Source organism: Gasterosteus aculeatus, chromosome 4 (assembly GCF_964276395.1).
Source record: "Gasterosteus aculeatus chromosome 4, fGasAcu3.hap1.1, whole genome shotgun sequence".
In the NCBI taxonomy this organism is placed as follows: Eukaryota; Metazoa; Chordata; class Actinopteri; order Perciformes; family Gasterosteidae; genus Gasterosteus; species Gasterosteus aculeatus.
In genome coordinates this window covers 10,295,325-10,313,485 of record NC_135691.1, presented here as the reverse complement: position 1 = coordinate 10,313,485, position 18,161 = coordinate 10,295,325, and the positions used below count along the sequence as shown (strand labels likewise).

At 42.4% G+C, this 18,161-nt stretch overlaps 3 protein-coding genes across 15 annotated transcripts in view; all 3 read left to right on the top strand.

Moving 5' to 3' along the window:
- LOC120818128 (protocadherin alpha-C2-like) overlaps nt 1-18,161 on the top strand; it is a 34,177-nt gene that overhangs the window by 12,584 nt on the left and 3,432 nt on the right. For 4 of the 13 annotated variants that reach the window (XM_078101292.1, XM_078101300.1, XM_078101298.1 and 1 more), the window contains exon 1: nt 7,840-10,251. The exons of 3 other annotated variants lie outside the window; for them this stretch is intronic. In XM_078101292.1, the coding sequence (XP_077957418.1) occupies nt 7,840-10,251 (2,412 nt within the window). Of the gene's footprint in view, nt 1-7,839; nt 10,252-10,993; nt 13,537-13,896; nt 17,891-18,161 lie in introns of those variants that run through there. 6 more of the 13 variants (XM_078101293.1, XM_078101302.1, XM_078101303.1 and 3 more) reach the window with 2 other exon arrangements.
- Nucleotides 32-3,310, top strand: LOC144406204 (protocadherin alpha-C2-like). Its single transcript, XM_078101305.1, has one exon. The coding sequence runs from the start codon at nt 210-212 to the stop codon at nt 2,631-2,633; it is 2,424 nt and encodes an 807-aa protein (XP_077957431.1). The 5' UTR covers nt 32-209; the 3' UTR covers nt 2,634-3,310.
- Nucleotides 3,265-6,420, top strand: LOC144383030 (protocadherin alpha-C2-like). Its single transcript, XM_078101311.1, has one exon. The coding sequence runs from the start codon at nt 3,495-3,497 to the stop codon at nt 5,913-5,915; it is 2,421 nt and encodes an 806-aa protein (XP_077957437.1). The 5' UTR covers nt 3,265-3,494; the 3' UTR covers nt 5,916-6,420.

Here is an 18,161-nt window from a genome sequence, read left to right as displayed (position 1 = left end):
CAAAAACGAATATATAAAGTCCCCTATTTACCAATATTTCATTGGACACTGCGCAGTGAGGCATATTTCACGCAATTCTCTGCTGAAACCGGCTAAAAGCAACGTTCTCCTCGAACACACAGGACGACGTTCACCGTTGGAATAAAGGACTTTTTCTCCGTTTTTCACCGGACGCCACATTTCTAGGTTTTAGGTGCGGAATATTTACAATGGCTCGTCAATATCCCGGAAGAGGGTATGTCTCAGTATTTATCTTTCTGTCTACCACGATATACATGGTCTCTACCGTCAGCCATTACTCTGTTCCCGAAGAAATGGAGGAAGGCTCTATCGTTGCTAATTTAGCAACGGATTTAGGATTAGAAGTAAAAACCCTGAATAGAAGAAAAATGCGCGTGGACGTTCTAGGCAATAAGAAATATATTGATATCAACAAAGAAACTGGAGAGCTGTTTATCTTTGAAAGAATAGACAGAGAGTTGTTGTGCCCTTCGAAGACGACTACATCTTGTTTCCTGAAAATTGATGCTACAATTGAAAATCCAATACGAATGTTTAATATCGAGGTGGAAATCACCGATATTAACGACAACGCTCCTCATTTTCGGAGAGGAACGATGCACTTGGATATTTCTGAATCAAGTCCCGTTGGAGAAAGATTCTCATTGAATAACGCTGCGGACCCAGATGTTGGAACAAATTCTGTGAAAGATTACCATCTGAGCTCAAGTGAACATTTCTCCATTGAAATTCAGACCGGAAGAGATGGGACAAAGTTTGCTGATTTAATACTGAAAAAGTCTTTAGATCGAGAGAAGCAGGCTATTCATAATCTAATTCTCACTGCTGTGGACGGTGGAGTGCCCACGCGCACAGGCACAGCCAGCATAATTGTTCGCGTGCTTGATGTGAACGACAACGCCCCTTCATTTGACAAAGATAAATATATTCTAGATGTGATGGAAAACTCCCCCATCGGCACTCTAGTAGTGAAGCTTAACGCCTCTGATTTAGATGAAGGTTCAAATTCTGCCATTGTTTATTCATACAGTTTATATACGTCAGAGAGAACTCAGCAGGTGTTTAACTTGAATCCAGAGAATGGTGAAATTAGAGTGAAAGAGATGATAAATTATGAAGATTTTAAGCATTATGAAATTGAGGTTATTGCCAGCGATAAGGGTCCTAACTCCTTATCTGGACAGTGTAAACTGTCAATTCAGGTGACAGATATGAATGACAATCATCCAGAAATATCTATTAAATCATTTCAGAGTCCAGTAAAAGAAAACATAGAATTAGACACAGTGATCGCTGTAGTCAGTGTCAGTGATAAAGACTCAGGTGATAATGGAGTGGTTGATCTTCATATTCCAGATAATATGCCTTTCACACTGAGGGAGTCCTCTGATAACTATTATGAATTAGTTGTGTCAGAGCCTTTAGACCGTGAGAAGGCTCCAGAATATGACATCACTTTCACTGTGACAGACAGAGGTTCTCCTCCTTTATCTGACAATGAAACCATGACCTTAGAACTGCTGGATGTTAATGACAATGTTCCACAGTTCCCTCAGTCGTTTTATACTATACGCGTAATGGAGAATAACGCACCTGGAGCCTTGCTCAGTTCCCTCACTGCGTTTGATCCTGACCTCCATGAGAACCAGTATCTAGTTTATTTCATCCTAGAGAAGGAGATCGCCAACACCTCCATGTCCATGCTGTTCTCCATCAATCCAGAGAACGGAAATCTTTACGCACTGAAAACATTTGACTATGAGATCGAGAATGAGTTTCTTTTCCACATCGAGGCCAGAGACTCCGGCTCTCCTCCGCTCAGCAGCAACGTGACGGTCCACATCATTATAGTGGACCAGAACGACAACGCTCCGGTTATTGTCTCTCCGTGGCGCGCGCAGGGCTCAGTGGTGGAGGAAACGATCCCCAGATCCACTGACAAAGGATCTCTGGTTGCCAAGGTGATAGCTTTAGACACCGACTCGGTGCACAACTCTCGGATTACTTACCAGTTTCTACAAGTGACTGACGCCACGTTGTTCAGTCTGGATCAATACAACGGGGAGATCCGGACTATGAGGATGTTCAGTTACAGAGACCCGCGTCACCAGCGCCTGATAGTTGTTGCCAAGGACAACGGGGAGCCCGCCCTCTCTGCTACAGTCACCATCAAGCTATCCACATTGGAGACTGCCGTTAATAAGGCCTACTCTGACATGACTGAGGTGCCTCTAGAATACGACATCTTCTCAGACCTGAACCTGTACTTGGTCATCGGTCTGGGCTCGGTGTCGTTTCTCCTGCTGATCACCATACTGGTCACCATCGTGCTCAAGTGTCAGACACCCAAACCCAGCAGTGCGGCTCCTCCGTGCAGGAACAGTGTGCTCAGTGAGAGGAACTCCACCATCGCAGACTCCACTCTGGTCTCCAACGATGCGTACTGGTACAGTATGTTTCTAGCAGAGACCAGGAAAGGAAAGATGGTGGTTAGACAGCCTGTGCCAAAGGGCTCCAGATACATCGTGTCCAGTTTACCAAGAGGCACAGGACTGACAGACACTAGTGACTCAGCAGCTTCAACTCTGCAGGTATGGAGGAAACATAATTAAATACATATCATACCGCCATTTCCATCCAAACAGAGATAAATTAATGTTTGTAACGTTTTACATCACAACCATTTTATTGTGGTCCTTACAATAGTAGATATTATATACATCCCAACGTTTTAAACTAAGATGTTTATTTATTCATGATTAAGTAATGGAACTTAGTGTCTTCCTAATTCTAAACATGATCTAAATAATAATATATTGTTCAATATTGAGATTAAGTTGGCAGGATTACTTAGACAAAAAAAATGTAAAGTAAAAACTCAGTAAATTCGTTATGATAGAGAGAAATACGCCATTTGTCCACATTGCAGTGGTTTTACGCACACACACCATATGTAAAACTAAGCCAAGGCCTTTGATTTGAATTTAATTAATATATAACATTGTATTTCGAAGTATATAAAACAGATGTGTATGTAGGCCTATGTATTTTACAAAACTAAATTAATGTTAAAAAGTAATGTGCAATAAAACTTCCAAACCGCCTGCTGGTCCTAAGGAAAAAATACTGCGAAACGTAAAGATTTTGTTTTTTCATCCAAAATTAGATTGACACGTAACTCGGCTTTGCTTTACAAAATAAGGACATTTCGATAATTCAACAGCTGCAAAGGCACACTAAGGACATCCATGTCGCTGCTCTCAACAAAAACGAATACATAAAGTCCCCTATTTACCAATATTTCATTGGACACTGCGCAGCGAGGCATATTTCACGCAATTCTCTGCTGAAACCGGCTAAAAGCAACGTTCTCCTCGAACACACAGGACGACGTTCACCGTTGGAATAAAGGAATTTTTCTCCGTTTTTCACCGGACGCCACATTTCTAGGTTTTAGGTGCGGAATATTTACAATGGCTCGTCAATATCCCGGAAGAGGGTATGTCTCAGTATTTATCTTTCTGTCTACCACGATATACATGGTCTCTACCGTCAGCCATTACTCTGTTCCCGAAGAAATGGAGGAAGGCTCTATCGTTGCTAATTTGGCAACGGATTTAGGATTAGAAGTAAAAACCCTGAATAGAAGAAAAATGCGCGTGGACGTTCTAGGCAATAAGAAATATATTGATATAAACAAAGAAACGGGGGAGCTGTTTATCTTTGAAAGAATAGACAGAGAGTTGTTGTGCCCTTGGAAGACGACTACATCTTGTTTCTTCAAAATTGATGCTACAATTGAAAATCCAATACGAATGTTTAATATCGAGGTGGAAATCACCGATATTAACGACAACGCTCCTCATTTTCGGAGAGGAACGATGCACTTGGATATTTCTGAATCAAGTCCCGTTGGAGAAAGATTCTCATTGAATAACGCTGCGGACCCGGATGTTGGAACAAATTCTGTGAAAGATTACCATCTGAGCTCAAGTGAACATTTCTCCATTGAAATTCAGACCGGAAGAGATGGGACAAAGTTTGCTGATTTAATACTGAAAAAGTCTTTAGATCGAGAGAAGCAGGCTATTCATAATCTAATTCTCACTGCTGTGGACGGTGGAGTGCCCACGCGCACAGGCACAGCCAGCATAATTGTTCGCGTGCTTGATGTGAACGACAACGCCCCTTCATTTGACAAAGATAAATATATTCTAGATGTGATGGAAAACTCCCCCATCGGCACTCTAGTAGTGAAGCTTAACGCCTCTGATTTAGATGAAGGTTCAAATTCTGCCATTGTTTATTCATACAGTTTATATACGTCAGAGAGAACTCAGCAGGTGTTTAACTTGAATCCAGAGAATGGTGAAATTAGAGTGAAGGAGATGATAAATTATGAAGATTTTAAGCATTATGAAATGGAGGTTATTGCCAGCGATAAGGGTCCTAACTCTTTATCTGGACAGTGTAAACTGTCAATTCAGGTGACAGATATGAATGACAATCATCCAGAAATATCTATTAAATCATTTCAGAGTCCAGTAAAAGAAAACATAGAATTAGAAACAGTGATCGCTGTAGTCAGTGTCAGTGATAAAGACTCAGGTGATAATGGAGTGGTTGATCTTCATATTCCAGATAATATGCCTTTCACACTGAGGGAGTCCTCTGATAACTATTATGAATTAGTTGTGTCAGAGCCTTTAGACCGTGAGAAGGTTCCAGAATATGACATCACTTTCACTGTGACAGACAGAGGTTCTCCTCCTTTATCTGACAATGAAACCGTGACGTTAGAACTGCTGGATGTTAATGACAATGTTCCACAGTTCCCTCAGTCGTTTTATACTATACGCGTAATGGAGAATAACGCACCTGGAGCCTTGCTCAGTTCCCTCACTGCGTTTGATCCTGACCTCCACGAGAACCAGTATCTAGTTTATTTCATCCTAGAGAAGGAGATCGCCAACACCTCCATGTCCATGCTGTTCTCCATCAATCCAGAGAACGGAAATCTTTACGCATTGAAAACCTTTGACTATGAGATCGAGAATGAGTTTCTTTTCCACATCGAGGCCAGAGACTCCGGCTCTCCTCCGCTCAGCAGCAACGTGACGGTCCACATCATTATAGTGGACCAGAACGACAACGCTCCGGTTATTGTCTCTCCGTGGCGCGCGCAGGGCTCAGTGGTGGAGGAAACGATCCCCAGATCCACCGACAAAGGATCTCTGGTTGCCAAGGTGATAGCTTTAGACACCGACTCGGTGCACAACTCTCGGATTACTTACCAGTTTCTACAAGTGACTGACGCCACGTTGTTCAGTCTGGATCAATACAACGGGGAGATCCGGACTATGAGGATGTTCAGTTACAGAGACCCGCGTCACCAGCGCCTGATTGTTGTTGCCAAGGACAACGGGGAGCCCGCCCTCTCTGCTACAGTCACCATCAAGCTGTCCACATTGGAGACTGCCGTTAATAAGGCCTACTCTGACATGACTGAGGTGCCTCTAGAATACGACATCTTCTCAGACCTGAACCTGTACTTGGTCATCGGTCTGGGCTCGGTGTCGTTTCTGCTGCTGATCACCATACTGGTCACCATCGTGCTCAAGTGTCAGACACCCAAACCCAGCAGTGCGGCTCCTCCGTGCAGGAACAGTGTGCTCAGTGAGAGGAACTCCACCATCGCAGACTCCACTCTGGTCTCCAACGATGCGTACTGGTACAGTATGTTTCTAGCGGAGACCAGGAAAGGAAAGATGGTGGTTAGACAGCCTGTGCCAAAGGGCTCCAGATACATCGTGTCCAGTTTACCAAGAGGCACAGGACTGACAAACACTAGTGACTCAGCAGCTTCCACCCTGCAGGTATGGCAAACAGAATGATTTTTACACACAGATCCACTTTGTCCATCAAGTCCACTATGGGACCATTTCAGTCATAAACCGGTTATATCAACATTCAAGAATTTGACTTGCCACTTCACTCATGTCAAGATACTTGACTTGAAATAAAAAATGGATCACAAGTAAAAAGTTGCATATTAAGAAATCGTTGGATAGGAATTTCTTTAGTTTTTTCAAAAATCTTAGTCGTATTAAATACAATCTAACAATTCTTTTTTTGAATAATCTATACTTTTATTTTATTCATGTATTGTTATAGAGTTGCCATTACGTGATACACACGCTAAGTACCTGGAGGAAAAAAAGAGTCGAGATGTGGGCCAACAAAATGTTTTATTTGGAAAAAGAAAGTTACCACGCCACATTAAACCATAATAAATATCAGCTTAACAACCTTAAGACAATACTCAAGTCACGTTGATCAGTTACTGAAGCAGAGACATGTTCATAATAATTAACCAAAGATTTTATTTAAGAATCAAAAGGAATAAGTTTGCAGGGACATAGGAAATAACCAAAAACCAGCATCCTATATAATTTTTTACTATGTTTTAATTAAAAAAGGCCTTACTCAAGTCCTGCAACTAAACTAAATACATGGTCTAAGGCAGTGGTTCTCAACTGGTCTGGCTCCGGGACCCACCATCACCCCTTAATGACAAGCTGCGACCCAAATCGAGGAACATTCTCAACTTTTCAAATGTATTTAATGGAAATATGGTTCAGTTTGAACCATAGATCGTATGGAGACAGAATATGTATGCCAACACAAAAACAAGTTTAATGAAAAAACAAAACAGCCAGCTGTTAATTCAAATTTTTATTTTCCCAGCCAAAAGCCAGCGACCCATTAAAAACAGGTCCCACCAGTTGAGAATCACTGGTCTAAGGGAAGCAGACTTGGGAGAGCCCAGGTGTGACAATCTGCTCAGGTGCAACACAGCAATCCACATTCCAAATGGTGCTTTCCAGGCGCTTACTCTAACATTTATGCACGCATGCAATAGGGGAACCTCACCATAGGTGCTGAGCCTCCCAACATTAACGCTCTATGAGTCCTTAAGAAAACAAAACTAAAAGACGTTTAAGACAATAAAACAAACAAACAGTTGGTTTGACACTGTACAATGTACATGAACACAATCATAGAGAAACAGGTAAGACAGACAGAAAAACTTAACCAGGCAAAACAGCAGCAGTTATCTTCTAAACTAGGGAAACAGGTCCAAAAGGGCATGAGGTCACAGCAGCAGGTACTGCTATCACCAAATAGGCCCCATTCTGAGAGCTATGTTAACAAACCCCTTCATACAAACATTATATTAAATGACAAGTCAAGGTCAAGGGAAGATATTACTAATGACACATGGACTTGTTTAATACCATCACATCTTGCAGAGCCTTTATGACCAGAAAATCCATGGTGTAATATTTGAGGATGAAAAAAAGCGGATAGCATTACCTTTATATCAGCATATACGTGTGCGGAAAACTAGAAGACAAAACGTTTATGAATAAATGTAAACATATCTATGACAAAACCAGAACGATCGCTTTCCACATTTAGGAACCAGAAATTGAAACTTTTACTACACTTATTTCCAGTTTACTTACTTCTCAAAACGCTCGCACCCTTTCCTAGTTTAAAAAAAAATACATTTTAACAAGCGCCAACGCTCACACTGGAACATTTTTGTCGCTGCCCTGCCCCAAAAAATCTTCATTGATGAGGTCATCGTTCTCACGACAGTTTATTGGAGCAGAAGCAGTTAGTGTGTCATGCGCGTCACTTCTGTGCACGCGCGCTGAAACATTTTTTTTTGAAGACCCTCGTTCCGTTTTTCTGTTGACGAAGAAGTCGGTTCATGCGCATTTCATCGCGTTTCAATAAGGAATCTACACGATGGCGCATCGTATCGGACGTTTATTCGGGGGACGGTACGTTTCCGCATTCCTCTTCCTCTCCGCAACGATATACACGGCGTCATCCGTGACCCATTACTCTGTTCCCGAAGAAATGGAGGAAGGCTCTGTCGTTGCTAATTTAGCAACCGATTTAAGATTGGACGTAAAGACGCTGAAGGGAAGAAAAATGCGCGTCGACGTTGTGGGCAACAAAAAATATCTTGACATCAACAAAGACACGGGCGAGCTGTTTATCTTTGAGAGGATAGACAGGGAAGTTCTGTGCCCCTTAAAAACAACTACATACTGCTTCCTCAAATTAGATGCCGCGATTGAAAATCCAATACGAATGTTTAATATCGAGGTCGAAATTTTGGATATTAACGACAACGCTCCTCATTTTCGGAGAGGAACGATGCACTTGGATATTTCTGAATCGAGTCCCGTTGGGGAAAGATTCTCATTGAATAACGCTGCGGACCCAGATGTTGGAACAAATTCTGTGAAAGATTACCATCTGAGCTCAAGTGAACATTTTGCACTCGAGATCCAGACCGGAAGAGATGGCTCAAAGTTTGCTGATTTAATACTGAAAAAGTCGTTAGATCGAGAGAAGCAGGCTATTCATAATCTAATTCTCACTGCTGTGGACGGTGGAGTGCCCACGCGCACAGGCACAGCCAGCATAATTGTTCGCGTGCTTGATGTGAACGACAACGCCCCTTCATTTGACAAAGATAAATATATTCTAGATGTGATGGAAAACTCCCCCCTCGGCACTCTAGTAGTGAAGCTTAACGCCTCTGATTTAGATGAAGGTTCAAATTCTGCCATTGTTTATTCATACAGTTTATATACGTCAGAGAGAACTCAGCAGGTGTTTAACTTGAATCCAGAGAATGGTGAAATTAGAGTGAAGGAGATGATAAATTATGAAGATTTTAAGCATTATGAAATTGAGGTTATTGCCAGCGATAAGGGTCCTAACTCCTTGTCTGGACAGTGTAAACTGTCAATTCAGGTGACAGATATGAATGACAATCATCCAGAAATATCTATTAAATCATTTCAGAGTCCAGTAAAAGAAAACATAGATTTAGACACAGTGATCGCTGTAGTCAGTGTCAGTGATAAAGACTCAGGTGATAATGGAGTGGTTGATCTTCATATTCCAGATAATATGCCTTTCACACTGAGGGAGTCCTCTGATAACTATTATGAATTAGTTGTGTCAGAGCCTTTAGACCGTGAGAAGGCTCCAGAATATGACATCTCTTTCACTGTGACAGACAGAGGTTCTCCTCCTTTATCTGACAATGAAACCATGACGTTAGAACTGCTGGATGTTAATGACAATGTTCCACAGTTCCCTCAGTCGTTTTATACTATACGCGTAATGGAGAATAACGCACCTGGAGCCTTGCTCAGTTCCCTCACTGCGTTTGATCCTGACCTCCACGAGAACCAGTATCTAGTTTATTTCATCCTAGAGAAGGAGATCGCCAACACCTCCATGTCCATGCTGTTCTCCATCAATCCAGAGAACGGAAATCTTTACGCACTGAAAACCTTTGACTATGAGATCGAGAATGAGTTTCTTTTCCACATCGAGGCCAGAGACTCCGGCTCTCCTCCGCTCAGCAGCAACGTGACGGTCCACATCATTATAGTGGACCAGAACGACAACGCTCCGGTTATTGTCTCTCCATGGCGCGCGCAGGGCTCAGTGGTGGAGGAAACGATCCCCAGATCCACCGACAAAGGATCTCTGGTTGCCAAGGTGATAGCTTTAGACACCGACTCGGTGCACAACTCTCGGATTACTTACCAGTTTCTACAAGTGACTGACGCCACGTTGTTCAGTCTGGATCAATACAACGGGGAGATCCGGACTATGAGGATGTTCAGTTACAGAGACCCGCGTCACCAGCGCCTGATAGTTGTTGCCAAGGACAACGGGGAGCCCGCCCTCTCTGCTACAGTCACCATCAAGCTGTCCACATTGGAGACTGCCGTTAATAAGGCCTACTCTGACATGACTGAGGTGCCTCTAGAATACGACATCTTCTCAGACCTGAACCTGTACTTGGTCATCGGTCTGGGCTCGGTGTCGTTTCTCCTGCTGATCACCATACTGGTCACCATCGTGCTCAAGTGTCAGACACCCAAACCCAGCAGTGCGGCTCCTCCGTGCAGGAACAGTGTGCTCAGTGAGAGGAACTCCACCATCGCAGACTCCACTCTGGTCTCCAACGATGCGTACTGGTACAGTATGTTTCTAGCAGAGACCAGGAAAGGAAAGATGGTGGTTAGACAGCCTGTGCCAAAGGGCTCCAGATACATCGTGTCCAGTTTACCAAGAGGCACAGGACTGACAGACACTAGTGACTCAGCAGCTTCAACTCTGCAGGTATGGAGGAAACATAATTAAATACATATCATACCGCCATTTCCATCCAAACAGAGATAAATTAATGTTTGTAACGTTTTACATCACAACCATTTTATTGTGGTCCTTACAATAGTAGATATTATATACATCCCAACGTTTTAAACTAAGATGTTTATTTATTCATGATTAAGTAATGGAACTTAGTGTCTTCCTAATTCTAAACATGATCTAAATAATAATATATTGTTCAATATTGAGATTAAGTTGGCAGGATTACTTAGACAAAAAAAATGTAAAGTAAAAACTCAGTAAATTCGTTATGATAGAGAGAAATACGCCATTTGTCCACATTGCAGTGGTTTTACGCACACACACCATATGTAAAACTAAGCCAAGGCCTTTGATTTGAATTTAATTAATATATAACATTGTATTTCGAAGTATATAAAACAGATGTGTATGTAGGCCTATGTATTTTACAAAACTAAATTAATGTTAAAAAGTAATGTGCAATAAAACTTCCAAACCGCCTGCTGGTCCTAAGGAAAAAATACTGCGAAACGTAAAGATTTTGTTTTTTCATCCAAAATTAGATTGACACGTAACTCGGCTTTGCTTTACAAAATAAGGACATTTCGATAATTCAACAGCTGCAAAGGCACACTAAGGACATCCATGTCGCTGCTCTCAACAAAAACGAATACATAAAGTCCCCTATTTACCAATATTTCATTGGACACTGCGCAGCGAGGCATATTTCACGCAATTCTCTGCTGAAACCGGCTAAAAGCAACGTTCTCCTCGAACACACAGGACGACGTTCACCGTTGGAATAAAGGAATTTTTCTCCGTTTTTCACCGGACGCCACATTTCTAGGTTTTAGGTGCGGAATATTTACAATGGCTCGTCAATATCCCGGAAGAGGGTATGTCTCAGTATTTATCTTTCTGTCTACCACGATATACATGGTCTCTACCGTCAGCCATTACTCTGTTCCCGAAGAAATGGAGGAAGGCTCTATCGTTGCTAATTTGGCAACGGATTTAGGATTAGAAGTAAAAACCCTGAATAGAAGAAAAATGCGCGTGGACGTTCTAGGCAATAAGAAATATATTGATATAAACAAAGAAACGGGGGAGCTGTTTATCTTTGAAAGAATAGACAGAGAGTTGTTGTGCCCTTGGAAGACGACTACATCTTGTTTCTTCAAAATTGATGCTACAATTGAAAATCCAATACGAATGTTTAATATCGAGGTGGAAATCACCGATATTAACGACAACGCTCCTCATTTTCGGAGAGGAACGATGCACTTGGATATTTCTGAATCAAGTCCCGTTGGAGAAAGATTCTCATTGAATAACGCTGCGGACCCGGATGTTGGAACAAATTCTGTGAAAGATTACCATCTGAGCTCAAGTGAACATTTCTCCATTGAAATTCAGACCGGAAGAGATGGGACAAAGTTTGCTGATTTAATACTGAAAAAGTCTTTAGATCGAGAGAAGCAGGCTATTCATAATCTAATTCTCACTGCTGTGGACGGTGGAGTGCCCACGCGCACAGGCACAGCCAGCATAATTGTTCGCGTGCTTGATGTGAACGACAACGCCCCTTCATTTGACAAAGATAAATATATTCTAGATGTGATGGAAAACTCCCCCATCGGCACTCTAGTAGTGAAGCTTAACGCCTCTGATTTAGATGAAGGTTCAAATTCTGCCATTGTTTATTCATACAGTTTATATACGTCAGAGAGAACTCAGCAGGTGTTTAACTTGAATCCAGAGAATGGTGAAATTAGAGTGAAGGAGATGATAAATTATGAAGATTTTAAGCATTATGAAATGGAGGTTATTGCCAGCGATAAGGGTCCTAACTCTTTATCTGGACAGTGTAAACTGTCAATTCAGGTGACAGATATGAATGACAATCATCCAGAAATATCTATTAAATCATTTCAGAGTCCAGTAAAAGAAAACATAGAATTAGAAACAGTGATCGCTGTAGTCAGTGTCAGTGATAAAGACTCAGGTGATAATGGAGTGGTTGATCTTCATATTCCAGATAATATGCCTTTCACACTGAGGGAGTCCTCTGATAACTATTATGAATTAGTTGTGTCAGAGCCTTTAGACCGTGAGAAGGTTCCAGAATATGACATCACTTTCACTGTGACAGACAGAGGTTCTCCTCCTTTATCTGACAATGAAACCGTGACGTTAGAACTGCTGGATGTTAATGACAATGTTCCACAGTTCCCTCAGTCGTTTTATACTATACGCGTAATGGAGAATAACGCACCTGGAGCCTTGCTCAGTTCCCTCACTGCGTTTGATCCTGACCTCCACGAGAACCAGTATCTAGTTTATTTCATCCTAGAGAAGGAGATCGCCAACACCTCCATGTCCATGCTGTTCTCCATCAATCCAGAGAACGGAAATCTTTACGCATTGAAAACCTTTGACTATGAGATCGAGAATGAGTTTCTTTTCCACATCGAGGCCAGAGACTCCGGCTCTCCTCCGCTCAGCAGCAACGTGACGGTCCACATCATTATAGTGGACCAGAACGACAACGCTCCGGTTATTGTCTCTCCGTGGCGCGCGCAGGGCTCAGTGGTGGAGGAAACGATCCCCAGATCCACCGACAAAGGATCTCTGGTTGCCAAGGTGATAGCTTTAGACACCGACTCGGTGCACAACTCTCGGATTACTTACCAGTTTCTACAAGTGACTGACGCCACGTTGTTCAGTCTGGATCAATACAACGGGGAGATCCGGACTATGAGGATGTTCAGTTACAGAGACCCGCGTCACCAGCGCCTGATTGTTGTTGCCAAGGACAACGGGGAGCCCGCCCTCTCTGCTACAGTCACCATCAAGCTGTCCACATTGGAGACTGCCGTTAATAAGGCCTACTCTGACATGACTGAGGTGCCTCTAGAATACGACATCTTCTCAGACCTGAACCTGTACTTGGTCATCGGTCTGGGCTCGGTGTCGTTTCTGCTGCTGATCACCATACTGGTCACCATCGTGCTCAAGTGTCAGACACCCAAACCCAGCAGTGCGGCTCCTCCGTGCAGGAACAGTGTGCTCAGTGAGAGGAACTCCACCATCGCAGACTCCACTCTGGTCTCCAACGATGCGTACTGGTACAGTATGTTTCTAGCGGAGACCAGGAAAGGAAAGATGGTGGTTAGACAGCCTGTGCCAAAGGGCTCCAGATACATCGTGTCCAGTTTACCAAGAGGCACAGGACTGACAAACACTAGTGACTCAGCAGCTTCCACCCTGCAGGTATGGCAAACAGAATGATTTTTACACACAGATCCACTTTGTCCATCAAGTCCACTATGGGACCATTTCAGTCATAAACCGGTTATATCAACATTCAAGAATTTGACTTGCCACTTCACTCATGTCAAGATACTTGACTTGAAATAAAAAATGGATCACAAGTAAAAAGTTGCATATTAAGAAATCGTTGGATAGGAATTTCTTTAGTTTTTTCAAAAATCTTAGTCGTATTAAATACAATCTAACAATTCTTTTTTTGAATAATCTATACTTTTATTTTATTCATGTATTGTTATAGAGTTGCCATTACGTGATACACACGCTAAGTACCTGGAGGAAAAAAAGAGTCGAGATGTGGGCCAACAAAATGTTTTATTTGGAAAAAGAAAGTTACCACGCCACATTAAACCATAATAAATATCAGCTTAACAACCTTAAGACAATACTCAAGTCACGTTGATCAGTTACTGAAGCAGAGACATGTTCATAATAATTAACCAAAGATTTTATTTAAGAATCAAAAGGAATAAGTTTGCAGGGACATAGGAAATAACCAAAAACCAGCATCCTATATAATTTTTTACTATGTTTTAATTAAAAAAGGCCTTACTCAAGTCCTGCAACTAAACTAAATACATGGTCTAAGGCAGTGGTTCTCAACTGGTCTGGCTCCGGGACCCACCATCACCCCTTAATGACAAGCTGCGACCCAAATCGAGGAACATTCTCAACTTTTCAAATGTATTTAATGGAAATATGGTTCAGTTTGAACCATAGATCGTATGGAGACAGAATATGTATGCCAACACAAAAACAAGTTTAATGAAAAAACAAAACAGCCAGCTGTTAATTCAAATTTTTATTTTCCCAGCCAAAAGCCAGCGACCCATTAAAAACAGGTCCCACCAGTTGAGAATCACTGGTCTAAGGGAAGCAGACTTGGGAGAGCCCAGGTGTGACAATCTGCTCAGGTGCAACACAGCAATCCACATTCCAAATGGTGCTTTCCAGGCGCTTACTCTAACATTTATGCACGCATGCAATAGGGGAACCTCACCATAGGTGCTGAGCCTCCCAACATTAACGCTCTATGAGTCCTTAAGAAAACAAAACTAAAAGACGTTTAAGACAATAAAACAAACAAACAGTTGGTTTGACACTGTACAATGTACATGAACACAATCATAGAGAAACAGGTAAGACAGACAGAAAAACTTAACCAGGCAAAACAGCAGCAGTTATCTTCTAAACTAGGGAAACAGGTCCAAAAGGGCATGAGGTCACAGCAGCAGGTACTGCTATCACCAAATAGGCCCCATTCTGAGAGCTATGTTAACAAACCCCTTCATACAAACATTATATTAAATGACAAGTCAAGGTCAAGGGAAGATATTACTAATGACACATGGACTTGTTTAATACCATCACATCTTGCAGAGCCTTTATGACCAGAAAATCCATGGTGTAATATTTGAGGATGAAAAAAAGCGGATAGCATTACCTTTATATCAGCATATACGTGTGCGGAAAACTAGAAGACAAAACGTTTATGAATAAATGTAAACATATCTATGACAAAACCAGAACGATCGCTTTCCACATTTAGGAACCAGAAATTGAAACTTTTACTACACTTATTTCCAGTTTACTTACTTCTCAAAACGCTCGCACCCTTTCCTAGTTTAAAAAAAAATACATTTTAACAAGCGCCAACGCTCACACTGGAACATTTTTGTCGCTGCCCTGCCCCAAAAAATCTTCATTGATGAGGTCATCGTTCTCACGACAGTTTATTGGAGCAGAAGCAGTTAGTGTGTCATGCGCGTCACTTCTGTGCACGCGCGCTGAAACATTTTTTTTTGAAGACCCTCGTTCCGTTTTTCTGTTGACGAAGAAGTCGGTTCATGCGCATTTCATCGCGTTTCAATAAGGAATCTACACGATGGCGCATCGTATCGGACGTTTATTCGGGGGACGGTACGTTTCCGCATTCCTCTTCCTCTCCGCAACGATATACACGGCGTCATCCGTGACCCATTACTCTGTTCCCGAAGAAATGGAGGAAGGCTCTGTCGTTGCTAATTTAGCAACCGATTTAAGATTGGACGTAAAGACGCTGAAGGGAAGAAAAATGCGCGTCGACGTTGTGGGCAACAAAAAATATCTTGACATCAACAAAGACACGGGCGAGCTGTTTATCTTTGAGAGGATAGACAGGGAAGTTCTGTGCCCCTTAAAAACAACTACATACTGCTTCCTCAAATTAGATGCCGCGATTGAAAATCCAATACGAATGTTTAATATCGAGGTCGAAATTTTGGATATTAACGACAACGCTCCTCATTTTCGGAGAGGAACGATGCACTTGGATATTTCTGAATCGAGTCCCGTTGGGGAAAGATTCTCATTGAATAACGCTGCGGACCCAGATGTTGGAACAAATTCTGTGAAAGATTACCATCTGAGCTCAAGTGAACATTTTGCACTCGAGATCCAGACCGGAAGAGATGGCTCAAAGTTTGCTGATTTAATACTGAAAAAGTCGTTAGATCGAGAGAAGCAGGCTATTCATAATCTAATTCTCACTGCTGTGGACGGTGGAGTGCCCACGCGCACAGGCACAGCCAGCATAATTGTTCGCGTGCTTGATGTGAACGACAACGCCCCTTCATTTGACAAAGATAAATATATTCTAGATGTGATGGAAAACTCCCCCCTCGGCACTCTAGTAGTGAAGCTTAACGCCTCTGATTTAGATGAAGGTTCAAATTCTGCCATTGTTTATTCATACAGTTTATATACGTCAGAGAGAACTCAGCAGGTGTTTAACTTGAATCCAGAGAATGGTGAAATTAGAGTGAAGGAGATGATAAATTATGAAGATTTTAAGCATTATGAAATTGAGGTTATTGCCAGCGATAAGGGTCCTAACTCCTTGTCTGGACAGTGTAAACTGTCAATTCAGGTGACAGATATGAATGACAATCATCCAGAAATATCTATTAAATCATTTCAGAGTCCAGTAAAAGAAAACATAGATTTAGACACAGTGATCGCTGTAGTCAGTGTCAGTGATAAAGACTCAGGTGATAATGGAGTGGTTGATCTTCATATTCCAGATAATATGCCTTTCACACTGAGGGAGTCCTCTGATAACTATTATGAATTAGTTGTGTCAGAGCCTTTAGACCGTGAGAAGGCTCCAGAATATGACATCTCTTTCACTGTGACAGACAGAGGTTCTCCTCCTTTATCTGACAATGAAACCATGACGTTAGAACTGCTGGATGTTAATGACAATGTTCCACAGTTCCCTCAGTCGTTTTATACTATACGCGTAATGGAGAATAACGCACCTGGAGCCTTGCTCAGTTCCCTCACTGCGTTTGATCCTGACCTCCACGAGAACCAGTATCTAGTTTATTTCATCCTAGAGAAGGAGATCGCCAACACCTCCATGTCCATGCTGTTCTCCATCAATCCAGAGAACGGAAATCTTTACGCACTGAAAACCTTTGACTATGAGATCGAGAATGAGTTTCTTTTCCACATCGAGGCCAGAGACTCCGGCTCTCCTCCGCTCAGCAGCAACGTGACGGTCCACATCATTATAGTGGACCAGAACGACAACGCTCCGGTTATTGTCTCTCCATGGCGCGCGCAGGGCTCAGTGGTGGAGGAAACGATCCCCAGATCCACCGACAAAGGATCTCTGGTTGCCAAGGTGATAGCTTTAGACACCGACTCGGTGCACAACTCTCGGATTACTTACCAGTTTCTACAAGTGACTGACGCCACGTTGTTCAGTCTGGATCAATACAACGGGGAGATCCGGACTATGAGGATGTTCAGTTACAGAGACCCGCGTCACCAGCGCCTGATAGTTGTTGCCAAGGACAACGGGGAGCCCGCCCTCTCTGCTACAGTCACCATCAAGCTGTCCACATTGGAGACTGCCGTTAATAAGGCCTACTCTGACATGACTGAGGTGCCTCTAGAATACGACATCTTCTCAGACCTGAACCTGTACTTGGTCATCGGTCTGGGCTCGGTGTCGTTTCTCCTGCTGATCACCATACTGGTCACCATCGTGCTCAAGTGTCAGACACCCAAACCCAGCAGTGCGGCTCCTCCGTGCAGGAACAGTGTGCTCAGTGAGAGGAACTCCACCATCGCAGACTCCACTCTGGTCTCCAACGATGCGTACTGGTACAGTATGTTTCTAGCAGAGACCAGGAAAGGAAAGATGGTGGTTAGACAGCCTGTGCCAAAGGGCTCCAGATACATCGTGTCCAGTTTACCAAGAGGCACAGGACTGACAGACACTAGTGACTCAGCAGCCTCCACCCTGCAGGTATATATGGCAGCTCCCCTTACCGCATTTTATATAAACCTTAATTTTTTTTCTTTTTTATTCAGAGTAAAAAACACCTAGCAAACTTTTATTGCAGTTCACACTAATATTTCAATAAGTTACATTTTCTAGCTGAAGTGTAATTGCAATTTTTTTGCACTTAATAGTATCTCAGGCAAGTAAAAGTGATATCAAAAGGCAATATTCACCAAGATAAAGACAATACATTTTGTGTTTTCAATCAATCTATAATTTAATTCAACAATATTTT